A 13508-nucleotide genomic window follows, 5' to 3' on the forward strand; every position below is an offset into this window, starting at 1 on the left:
AATAAAAGTATGAAAGAAACTATTGACGGGTAAAGATTGTGCATAAGGAGACGATTATTTTGATATCCATCATGGAAGTAAAATAATTCAAAACAGTTTTAATATGCTTCAAAAATACTTTGACAAATATTTTATCCTAAATAGTTTTACATAAAATAAGCCAAACAAATCCCATTTTCGGGTATTTGATTATTTAATTTGTTTGTATCGTCAATTTTAAAAATAAAAAAAGATTGTTTTATAATAGATAAATAAATGCAGTTAATGAGTTTTTTTTTTTTTAATTATTTATAAACTATATAAAATCACTTATTGTATTGATTTTAAAAACTTAATTATTCCAAAATGCACCAGTATCCCCTGCTGTCTCTCTCTTTTTTCTATCTTTTTTTTTTTTTACAAATGGTACGAAGTCAAACCAATATTTAATGAATAAAACAGATTACAGCGAAATAAATACATAGTAAATAAATAGAATGAAATAAATGAATAATATAATAATTATTAATAAAATATCAATCTATTTATTTACTTTTGAAATTGATAATACAAAAAATTAATCAATCATTTATATCTGCAAGAAATTGTGTTTCTTTATTTTTGTTTTATATAAACAGTTGCATCCCTAGATGTGCTACAAAGTAATTTATTAGCATATTAAAACGACTTTTAAATATTTTAAGTCCATGATGGATATCAAAATAATCGTCTAATTATGCACAACATTAATCTGTCAATTAGATTTTTGATACATTGACTTAATTAAAAATCGGTTTTTAAAACCCTAACACAGTTCTGAAAGAACAACAAAGCCATTGATGTTTACCAGTAATTAACTCGGGGTACACAGTCATGACACCTATTGTCTTTTTCACTGACCGCTATACCTTGTTTACGTTGTGTTCAGAGTGACCGTGTACAGTTTGCAGCTGTTTGAAATAACATTTTCTTTTTGTATGAGAACTGATTTTTTTCTCAATCAATACAAAATAAAAGTATCCAGGAAGCTATTGACGGGTAAAGATTGTGCATAATGAGACGATTATTTTGATATCCATCATGGAAGTAAAATAATAAGAAGTAGTTTTAATATGCTTCAAAAATACTTTGACACATTTTTTTTTTATCGGAAATCGGTTTATATTGAATAAGCCAAACAAATCCAATTTTCAGGTTTTTTGTGATTTAATTTGTTTGTATCGTCAATTTCAAAGATAAAAAAATGTTTGTTTTTATAATGATTAAATTCATGCAGTTAATTAGTTTTTTTATTTACTAACTACCTGAAATCAATTAATGTATTGGTTTTAAACACTAAAATATTCCAAAATGCACCAGTACCCCCTGCTGACCTTTTTTTTTTTTTTTTTTTACAAATGGTACAATGTCAAACCAGTATTTAATGAATAAAACGGAAAACAGCAAAATAAATACATAGTAAATAAATGAAATAAATGAATAATATAATAATTATTAATGAAATATTAATCTATCTATTAACTTTTGAAGTTGAAACTACAAAAAATTAATCAATCATTTATATCTGCAAGAAATTGTGTTTCTTTAGTTTTATTTTACATAAACAGTTGCATCCTTAGATATGCTACAAAGTATTTTATTAGCATATTGAAACGACTTTTTATTATTGTAAGTCCGTGATGGATATCAAAATAATCGTCTCAATATGCACAATATTAATCCGTCAATTAGATTTTTGATGCTTTGTTTTGATTGAATGACAGTCATGACACCTATTGCCTTTCTCACTGACTGATATACTTTGTTTATGTTGTGTTCAGAGTGACCGTGTACAGTTTGTAGCTGTATGAAATAAAGATAATAGGTGTCATGACCTTGTACCCCGGTAAATAAATAAAGTTTTCAAGACTATATCATTTTCCACTCTTAAATGCAACAAAAATATATTTAAAACTCCTTTTCTTGGCCAAAATAAATGTCAGGGGACGACAGGGAGTAGACAGGGAAGGCAGGGACAACGACAGGGGACGACAGGGACTGGACAGGGAGGTCAGAGAATGTCAGGGGACGACAAGGAGTAGACAGGGAAGGCAGGGACAACGACAGGGGACGTCAGGGACTAGACAGGGAGAGCAGGGATAACAACAGGGGATCATAGGAGAAAGTCAGGGAGAGACAGGAAAATGTCAGGGACTGACAGGGGGACAACAGGGGATTTTTTAGAATCTAAGGGGATATTTAATTCAGTAGTACTACTGCCTCCCAGGAGGGGAAAAATTCCACATCAACTGTGGAGTCGAGGGAATGTGATACCACCAAGGATGTGATGAGAGGGTCCAGGTCTCCTCGAACTCCGAAGGGAAAACGGACGCCTGGTAAAGCGGTCAGACAGAGCCCCAGACTGTTTGGGAGTCCTAGTCGTCAGTTACGAAGTATGACCTCACCTGCTAAAGTTAATCCACAACAAGTAGCATCCCCAAAATCAGTGGAGAAAAAGAAAGGAGTGAAGAGACTAAGGGAGATAACTCCTGGAGAGGTAGGTTATTTCAGAAACAAAATTAAAAAAGCACTTTATTTTTAGGTCACCTGAGTCACTCAGGTGACCTATTGCCATCCGTGTTTGTCCGTCGTCGTCCGTCGTCCGTCGTTCGTCGTCCGTCGTTCGTCGTGTGTTAACATTTGAACATTTTCAGCTTCTTCTCTGAAACCGCTAAACCAATTTCAACCAAATATGGCACAAAGCATCTATGGGTGAAGGGGAACAAAAATTGTGAATTTCATGATCCCTGCCCCCCTGGGGCCTGAGGGGTGGGGCCAAAACCACTAAAATTAATGCAATCTTTAAAAATCTTCTTCTTTACTCCTGGACATCAAGCAGTCAAACTGTTTGCATGATTGTAATCAGCAATGAGTCCTCTACCAAAATTGTGAAATTCATGGCCCTGGGGTCAGGGGTTCTAGTGCTAGGGCGGGGCTAAATAAGTAGGTAGTGAAAATGCATTATTTCTTTGAAAATCTTCTTCTCTGCTCCTGGGTATTAAATAAACCAACTAAGTACATAGTTATGATGAGCAAGAGTGCCTCTACCAAAATTGTGAATTTTATGGCCCCAGGGTCAGGGGTTCTGGTGTTAGGGCGGGGCTCTATTGATTATATAGTGAAAATAAATGAATTCTTTGAAAATCTTCTTCTCTGCTCCTGGGTATTAAATAAATTAACTAAGTACATAGTTATGATGAGCAAGAGTGCCTCTACCAAAATTGTGAATTTTATGGCCCCAGGGTCAGGGGTTCTTGTTTTAGGGTGGGGCTCTAATGATTATATAGTGAAATGCATGAATTCTTTGAACATCTTATCCTTTGCTTCTGGTTAATATACTAATGATCTAATTACATATTTAAGGCCAGGATTTATTTTATTTTCTGTTTTACAAACCCTCCGCTCAAGGTTTTTAATTTTCAGAAAAAAATAAAACAATTTTTTTCTTTCCGATGTCAAATTTGAGTCGGGATCGAGATTTCAAATTTACGAAATCGCATTTCCGGTTTTAAGATAATCTTGGTTTAGTGTAAAATTCATCGGTACGAGTGCCATTCAAAACGTTTCACCCGTTCAAAGGACAAATAAAATGCCGACGACTTTATTGCACAATGACATGCTGGTGAGATAATTATGTATTTGTTTCAAAAATATCTGTCTGTAAATTATTTTCCTCCCCCAGGTTTTAAACTGCCCGTGGTAGCTATTGCATATTGCCAGCGACATTGTTTAGGTCTCTGTTATAGCTTACAGTCTAAGCATCATTCTTCAGAAAAGGGTTGCTTATGCATCAGATGTAATGAATAAAACTATGGGAGAACATGGAGAAGTTAGGTCCATTTGAGGAAGAAATAAACAATAAATGAAGAAATTAAAAAAAATTCAACTATTAAAAGGCAAGATGTTCACCCTATTCCCCAATACCCCCGGTCTGTTTTAAGATAGGAATTATAATTTTAGGCATCAAGTAAATTTTAGAACAATGTCTACACATTCACCTAACACATATTTAAAAAATGAAGATATATTGAAAGACTTTTAAAGAAATGATTTTTTAAAATATATTTTGACCAACATCACAAAATTTATATAACTGGCCCAAACTGGCAGATGATGAAATAAGCAATTAAATGTTCTTCTTTCCTATTTGTAAGCATTATGTGTCCAGTAGTAAGGAGCCTATTAGACGTGTTAGAATAGCATAAAAGAAGAATGTACAAATGTTAATAATTGATTTATCAAAAAAAAAATTTATTTCCTTCTCCTTCGGGACTTTTTATTCTCATGTTCATAACTAAACCTAAACATAAAAAAAATGCTGGCCTTATAATGAAGAAAGCAGCCTCTTTCAAATAGATAATTTCAGGGCCGCTGGGTCAGGGGTACCAGGGGGGTACTTTGACTAAAAATAAATTAATGCTTTGAAATCTGCCCTTTGATAAGCAATGGTGCCTCCTTCAAAATTTGTGAATTTCATGGCTTTTGGATTAAAACATGAACCAATTGCAATCGCTGGAAAATTGTTACATGATACTCAGGTGACCTATAAGGCCCGTGGGCCTCTTGTTGAATAATGAATTGAATTCAATCTTGTATGCTCAGTTTTAAATTTAAAAAATAAACAATACTGAAATGCTAATCTGCAGTTGTAAATACATGTATAATAAAAATTCAATGAGGATAAATCCTTCAAATTTTTTTGGATTTAAACGTTTGTCTGATGTTAGAAAAATTCATGTATTTATGTTAATATTTCAGCCAAGCAAAACGGAGAAAAAAACTAAAAAGGTAAAACTTTTTCAGTTTTACATTTTTCAGTAAAAAACTTATGTAATACCATTTAAACCATATTTTTCTCAATAAATACATGAATTTATGGAACAAAACTGAAATTTTGAAATCCATTTTTTCAGGCACGAAACGGGAAAAGAACAGTTGACCTGAGTAAAGTGGATTTTGATAAATTCCTCAATAAAATACACAAGACGTAAGGGACTTAAGGTAAATTGCTACAATTAAGTCTTTTATTAAAGGTTTACTGATATTAATTACTGATTAATAAAGCTACTAGAACGAAATGTATCGGGATCAATTTCCTGTGCAAAATAATATTTTTTCCTATTTTTTTTTACCAGAGAGCCTTTCTTTGTGGAAGAATCTCAGATGTGATGCTTCATGATGCACAATGACAAAGATTTACAAATGTAAAGTAATTCTAAAGAGAAAACCTGCTCAGATCATATTCATATTTAATAATTTATTTATAAAAATAGAGTTTTTTTGTAATTATGTTATACCAGTCTTGAATGTTAAGAAACATATTTGATTTTGTTGACTGTCACTGTGTGTGGCTCAGTAAATTATTTATTTCCAAGAATTGATATTGTGATGTGTTATTTATGAATGATGAAGAGGCAATGTAAGGTGTTGGATTTGAGTGACAGACATATTTATCTCCCCATAAAAAAATTGTTTCATGAGCTTCTACTATCCATCCTAAGTTTACAATAGCTGCAGAATTGTAGCTCTCCGATGAAATATTTTGAAAGACCAGAGAGCTACAGAGCCACTCATTGTAAAAACTATATATTAAGTGCACCCAAAAAGTTGCGCTTAGTTCTGGAATAATTCTTCAAAATTCTTACCTCAATCGCAAAAAAAGATAGATTTCAAAAAATTCCTTAATCCTCTATCAAGTACTCTCGTGGTTGACATCTGTACGAAGTGCATGGGACCGAATTATCTTGCAAACCAAAATGGCAGTTGAAATGATCTCAATTTCAGGACCAAGTGGGCTAATAACAACAATTATAAGGAATGCTTTGTTGTGGAAACAGTGAAATAATATGTTAGGAACACAAGGTTGGTATTATTTTTAGTTGACATTTTATAAACATGGAGAAATAAGTCGAGAAACGGTGCAATAAATAGTTTTTTGTTTTTTTTTCAATGGGTGGCACGGTAGCTCTCCGGTTTGTCTATATATTTTTTCGGAGATCTATGATTCTGCAGCTAAGTTTACAATGAATTGCACTACTTACCCAATTATCCTAGAAAAATATATTTATGTAGCCTAAAAATATAACTATATTGTAGTAAATACGAGGGGCATTTCAAAAGTCCTGAGAACTGTTTAATAAAAAATTAACCGTTTTACGGAAATTATTGAGTTTGGTATCATTGGAAAGAGCAGAAAAAATAAACACATATTGTGACGTCACTTTATAATTTTTATGACGTAATATCACTGATAATGACGTCAAACTTCCGCATACTTACAATACTGACCATAAAAATGACGTAACAAAAGACACAATTTCATTAATGTAAAATTTTAAAAACAACTTTTGCTCATTACTCGGGTGCAAACTATCGGACGTAAATGACAGTTGGTAGAATCTTTAAATAGACTACAATCTATCAGATGGTGGTCTATTTCAGAGATCTTCTTGTTCTGAAATGGTTTAAGCGATTGTCAAACATCGCAAGTTTTTATAGAATCTTGCTCAAAATATTGCGTAAAACAGACACAACTGTTAGAATAAAGCAAAATTGGCAATCAAAGAAAAATAGACGATCATGTTACTTAATTTCATGGCATCAATTCGTCAGGTGTTTTTACCATATTTGTGGGATCGATGAAGGCTCAAGAGAAGTTAAATTTAGTGTGGCCCATATTTTCTCGTAAAATCCAAAATGGCGCGGGCGCAGTTGAAAGCCCACCGTACTTCCACATATTCGCAAAAATTAATTCATGGAATTTAAATAAGATTCTACATGTCTGTGTAACTTATAAACCTTTCTTGGAGTTAAAAGTCAAAATCAGTACTGAGTTTTGGGGGCCCAGAAGTTGAATTAATGAGAAAAAATACGTACAGAAACAAGTCAGGGGCAAGACTTTTGTACATTTTATTTGTAAACGGTAAGAGTACTGTTACTCAAAATATATTTGTTGAAAATTGCATCAATATACTTTAGTTTTATACAGAATTTTTTTTATTTCATACAATGGAGAACTATATAAAAGACCGAAAATACAGTCGTATCGTGTAACTTAAAATCTTGGATGAATGTCGATGATAGCATAACCGGACATAAACCGCCCTAGTAAACGAACAAAACAATGAAATATAGTATTGTTGATAAACAGTACCATAGTCCTACTCAACTTCTTTGCAAATGAAAATTTACTTTGAAATATTTTTTTCAAATAAGCCTTCGGCAGCACTTTTAAAATTGTGCCATGTGGATATAAACGCGAATTTTCAGTATGCTAAACATTCTATATTCTGACGTCATATTCGGTGATATTACGTCATAAAAATTATAAAGTGACGTCACAATGTGTGTGTTTTTTCCTGCTCTTTCCAATGATACCAAACTCAATAATTTCCGTGAAACGGTTAATTTTTTATTAAACAGTTCTCAGGACTTTTGAAATGCCCCTCGTACTGTGAAAATAAGTATTTTAACAAAGCGCGACACACTTAAAAGAAATGATTTTTAAAAAAAAAATGAATTTAAGTCGCTGCATTTCATTTCCGGAAATACGCATAGCATTTCCGACATTTTTTTATATCATTTCCGACATTTTTTGTTTTCATTTCCGACATAATTTTTTTTTCATTTCCGGAATTTACCTGTGCGTCAATTCAATATTTTCTAAGTAAAAGAAAATGGAATTTTAAAAGTATTTATGCCAAAATGTTAATAAGAAAAACATCTATACATATATGCATGTAGCACTTTAGTCTAGGTAAAAGAGTTTAATGAGCATAAAACTTTTTTCACCATATTTAATGTGCACTAAATTAAATGTCAGTGACAGCACCATACTTATGTCCAAGTCACTGATAGATGTACAAACACTACTGGACGAAAAAAGTGCTGAGAATCCCAAATTTTACTGATAATGTTTGATAATTACTGATACTGTCCTGTTGTTGCTGATAAATACTGATATTTACTGTTATTATTACTGTTGTTGCTGATATTTTTTGTTGTTTCTGATAATTACTGATAATTACTGTTGCCTTTTACTGTTGAGTCTGATAAATACTGATAAATACTGTTGAGGTACTGTCGTTGCTGAGAATTGCTGATAATTACTGTTGAGGTACTGTCGATGCTGAGATTTACTGATAATTACTGTGGTCATTGTTTTTAACCTGGTAATTGGTTTAAAATAAAACAGAGGGCTATAAAAACCTTCAATTATTACTTTCTTTAACTTGAATTGTCATGGCAAAATTTTCATATTTTTTTAAAATGTTCTGCTTGTCGCAAAATTACATGACTGTATGAATGTACATGTATGCTGATATCAATTTCTACATTACGTTAACTTTGTGAAAATTTTGACAATAATCAAATGAATTATTAATAGAATGAATATATAGAAATATAATTAATAAAAAAAAATTAACTGCAGGAAAAAAATGGAATTTTACTTTTGCATAAGATCTTATTGAAAAATAAACGGTAAATAAAAAGAAAATTATGCTATCTTAAAAAAGATCCATCGCCGCCTTTCCCGACTCCAAGAAAATTATGTAGGGAGATCGGTGATCTTTTTTTTCAATAATAAGAAAAAAAGTTCTTAATGGATGGGAAAAAATCGGGATAAAAAAGTTTCCTGCAGGTTAGAAAAGTTGGATTTGTTCCGTTTTCACTAGGTCAACTGGTCAAGTTTGGACAACATTTTGTTTTTGAAGGCCTTTTTTTTCTCTAAAACAATTATATTTATCTTGTTAAATGTTCAGTTTTCTGGTCTCTTTTCGTCGAAATATTTGAAAATTTGCTCGAAAATTAGAAATTTTATCCCTTTTAAAAAGTGAGTAAGAGGTGAAAACAGGTTTGAATATGTTCAATCTGTGGGCACTGATTTTAATTAATAATTGATTTATTTATTCATTTATTTTAATGTTATGTAGACTTTTGTAGATCGTCCAAGAATTAAACTCCTCCACATGTACATATGTACAAGTACACACTGTATGCATGTGCAAGCGGCACATGGGGCGAGCTGATTAAAAATTAGAGGTTAAGAATCCCTAGTACAAAGGTACATGTGTTTAGTTTGTCTCTTATAATTTAAATACAAAATCATTTTTTATTTAATCAGTTTTGAAATCTCATTATTTTTTTTTATTTGATTTTATGGAATGGGAAATAAGAACTGAAATGAGACTTAATTTAATACGTTACTATTAGCATGATTAGTATACATATGTATGATCAAATTGATCGATTTTAATTTTGCATGGTAAAAAGTTGAAAGGAAAACACCTTTAAATTGATTTCAATTGATCAGAAATCGGTGATCGACCTATGATTTGGCTGTATTGTGTACATGTCTTCAGCCCCGGGGTAGAACGGGGTACAACTTGTATATTCCATGCAAATTGTAGTGGTCAGCGTAACAATGGGCACTAATTACCTATTGTTCGTCGTCTGCGGCTACCGGTGTTTTCAATAAACAAACTACCTACACTGTACATGTACTCGCTACTTTGGAACAATCTTAAAGTGTATCGTTGCACGAAAAAAAATTCCATGACGAATAAAATTCATAGAAAAAATATTTAGAATAGAACACTTTGGTACTATAATGAAAAAAAAGATACATATATGTACATCATGTACGTTGTACAGACTTACTTTCATTATTATTTCAATTCTCAAAGATCTATCTTCTTCAGTATTTAATTTCATTTTTTAGTTTTACGCATATTTCTTCAATCAATCAATCATTTATTTGAATCTTCTTACCATTTTACTTTAGTATACATAGACCACAAAAACATTAAAAAAAATTAGGTGATTTTATACATAACAGTAGGTCTAAAAGGCATGCGTGAATAAGAAACTAAACAAAAAAAAAATGTATGTTGCTATAAATGCAAAGTAAGGGAATTTAGGCCGGGGAGTATATTTTGTTTATCAGATAAAAGAATATCCCGGGGGAGGTGGTCACATGTATTTTCAATTCTGAATCTCTGCTAACGATTGTTCGGGACCGGTAAATACGTAGACGAGAAATTTACTTCACTTTTTAATAAAAAAAAAAGTGTGCAAAATATACAATCATATAGATATAAAGAGAAAGATTGTTTAGTGAAGCACTTTTTTGATATAATATAAGCATGAATTGTTCCCAATTCAGATGCAGAGAAACTCCACTTCGCTTAATCCGAGAAAAAAAAAACCTTAAATGTATTGATTTTGAATGTCAGAAACATGACGTTGTGTATCGCACTCATGAATAAATGTTATAATTACTTCAGTTCTGATATTTGTATGATTCATTGCAATTGATTCTCTAAAATAATTTTATTCATGCATATAAAAAATTCGATAAGTATATCATAACTTGCATGACTTTTAAAACACACAACTAAAGAACAGACCTTGCCCTATCGGCTATCACTTAATTGTAAACAGTATTTCACCCCCTCCTTTTTGTGCTACAATCAAGTAAAATCATATAAATAAGCACCAAGTCTGTACTGTTCGTTTATACAAAGGTCTCGGACAAAAATACAAAAATGGAATTAAAAAAAAATTATAATCACTGCACAAAATTCTAATTTTACAAAAACGCAAGCCGTAACGATATCCCTATGGCAGAATGTACTAATAATTGACCCGATTCTAAAACGAAAGTAGAACAGTTACTTTTACACGTGGTTGACATACATGTATGTTCAATAACAACAAGCATAAAGTTTGCATTAATGGAAAAAGTTAATTCAAGTTATGATTTATTTTATTTAGTTTTTTAACTGACTGACCGGATATAACATGTTTAAGGAGTGGCGCATAATATTAGAAGCCATATGCCCATAGACTTAAAACTGTATACAACGAAAAAAGAACAAGTTGCTGTCCTTTAAAAAAGGACTGCAATACGTGGACCATATGCATGTGTTTCTAACCGAAATTCAATATATAAAAATACAATGATCTGCCAACTTGTGACTGATTGCATAGGCGTCGGAACCGAGGGGCCCCCCCCTTTTTTTCCAAATATATACTTAGTATAGACATTGAACATTGCTGCGTAGGTTTAACCCCCCTCCCGACAAGTCGCAGTATAGATTAAAAAAAAAGAGGAAAGTGGTGGTACTGAAGTTTGAACCTGCCCCCCCCCCCTCGATATAGGATTTTCGGGTTTGGGAAAATGACATTTCCTTTTTTTTTTCTTTTGCTTGTCAGGTTTTTTGAAGGTATAGTTTTTTTTACACTTAGCTCCCCCCCCCCCAACCTTCAATTTACTTCCGACGCCAATGGATTGTAGTTTCAAAGCAAAATTGTTTAATTTTATCTCCGATTTATACGGAAGAAATCTATCAAGGTAAAAATAGATCTGATGGTTCACGTGTGGCACAGCTCTGTTGTACTCAGATTTTTTGTCAGAGCCCCCCCCCCCCCCCCCACATTAAAAACCGTTGCTACCGACCTCTATTAGACGGTAATTGGATGACTGAAATATCAAATTATTTTGCGAGCCTTGATGCACAAAATTAATGCAGGTGAAAACTTGTTTTATCTTTCACTAGTCGTTGAATGACGTTTTAATTTTCATTCAAGTTGTTAGTTACGTGTATTCATATACTGCAAGTTATTCCTACTTATTGAAATGCTTGTGCCATAAAACATGTTTAATCAATAAAAGTGTACGTACACAATGTATGAGAAAAAAATTCGGATCTGCCCCAAAATATGTAGATGCTATATGCGCGATTTGCCAATAAATGGCTTTGATTCTAATTCGAATAGGGCGAATTATTCACGGGCAAGTTGCCTAAGGTGCGAACTCTCTAGCATATTCGCGCATGCGTAGCCTGTCGTTTGCCCATGGTATCCTGTTTAGCTTCGCTTATATATTTACTGCGTGGACCGCAGGGTCCACGCAATTAGCCTAAAGAAAGACGTATATTTCATTGACTGAAAATCACACTGCATAAGATTTATGTCATGGAGTGTACAATACTTAAGCCTTAACAAATAATTTAAAAGAGAGAGAGAAGGAGAGAGAGAGAGAGAGAGAGAAAGCTAGAAAGCGACACGATATAAAATTCGCAGGGAGGACATCGGAGAACTAGAGCGCGCTGTCTGCATAATATATATATAAAAAAAATTAAAGATGCTTCAATTCAGTTATTTAACCCTGTCACATTCTTCTATAAAATAACAAAGTGTTCGCTTCAAGACTAGATTTTATGAAAAATATTTAATACCGTCTTGTTAACATGAGAGCTTAATTTAAAAGTAATTGGAAAAAGGGGGGGGGTAAACTTAATGTGCTCATGCATTTTCAGTTCTCCACACGGTAAAATAAATTGATATTTACAACCATTGACTGTATTGAAGTATTAAAGATACCCACAAAAAGCTTTTGATGACAGTACACATACATGTGAGAAAAAATATGAGATTAGATTTTTTTTTAACCTTTATGAACAAAAATTAAACTTTTTAAAAAAGTACTTGGGCAGAAAAACCACTGCAAATACAACGGAATAATTTTCCTCAGATAATGTCATCTACGTGTAAGGAGAAATTTAAAGAAAAAACATAAACATTTATGAAAGCTTATATTAACATCATGGTCTAAAAATAATTATTAATGAAATTAATAGATGAAAACTGAATACAAATTAATAAAATGTGACTTTTTTATTTAGAATAATTTATTTTGTAATTGACTGTAATGAATTTGTTAAAATACTTAAAAAAAAAAACAAAACAAACAAATAATCATTTCTCAGGCTATTTTAATACATTCCCAGGTTAAAAACAATGACCACAGTAATTATCAGTAAATCTCAGCATCGACAGTACCTCAACAGTAATTATCAGCAATTTTCAGCAGCGACAGTACCTCAACAGTATTTATCAGTATTTATCAGACTCCACAGTAAAAGACGACAGTAATTATCAGTATTTATCAGTAACAACTAAAATTATCAGCAACAACAGTAATAATAACAGTAAATATCAGTAATTATCAGCTAGAACAGCACCGTATCAGTAATTATCAAACATTATCAGTAAAATTTGGGATTCTCAGCACTTTTTTCGTCCAGTAGTGAAAATTGTATTTCAATGATTTATTTATGATTTATTCCTTTAAATTTTTCATTGGTAAAGTTATCAAATTTGTTACAATAGGTACTACTTCTGTATTTGTATTTCAATGATTTATTTATGATTTATTCCTTTAAATTTTTCATTGGTAAAGTTATCAAATTTGTTACAATAGGTACTACTTCTGTATTTGAAAAATGTCGGAAATGAAAACAAAAAACTGTCGGAAATGAAAACAAAAAAATGTCTGAAATGAAAAGTTGATGATTACCAAAAATTCAGGAAATGAAATGCAGCCTTTTAAGTCAGGTCGTATACAAGGTATTATAAAGAAAGAGGGTGTACAAGGCGTTAGACAAACCCCCGCTCTGATCGAGATATTTCTCAAGTTTCAAAAT

At 32.0% G+C, this 13508-nt stretch overlaps 1 protein-coding gene across 1 annotated transcript; it reads left to right on the plus strand.

Annotated features, from left to right (window-relative positions):
- The first annotated feature begins 2237 nt into the window (after positions 1-2237).
- LOC134266704 (uncharacterized) lies at positions 2238-5395 on the plus strand. Its single transcript, XM_062748925.1, has 4 exons — positions 2238-2515; positions 4777-4806; positions 4932-5019; positions 5154-5395. The coding sequence occupies exons 1-3, from the start codon at positions 2306-2308 to the stop codon at positions 5007-5009; spliced, it is 318 nt and encodes a 105-aa protein (XP_062604909.1). The 5' UTR covers positions 2238-2305; the 3' UTR covers positions 5010-5019; positions 5154-5395.
- Positions 5396-13508: the final 8113 nt, after the last annotated feature.

Source organism: Saccostrea cucullata, unplaced genomic scaffold (assembly GCF_032062105.1).
Source record: "Saccostrea cucullata isolate Sc308-1 unplaced genomic scaffold, CSIRO_AGI_Scuc_v1 ctg10140, whole genome shotgun sequence".
NCBI lineage: Eukaryota > Metazoa > Mollusca > Bivalvia > Ostreida > Ostreidae > Saccostrea > Saccostrea cuccullata.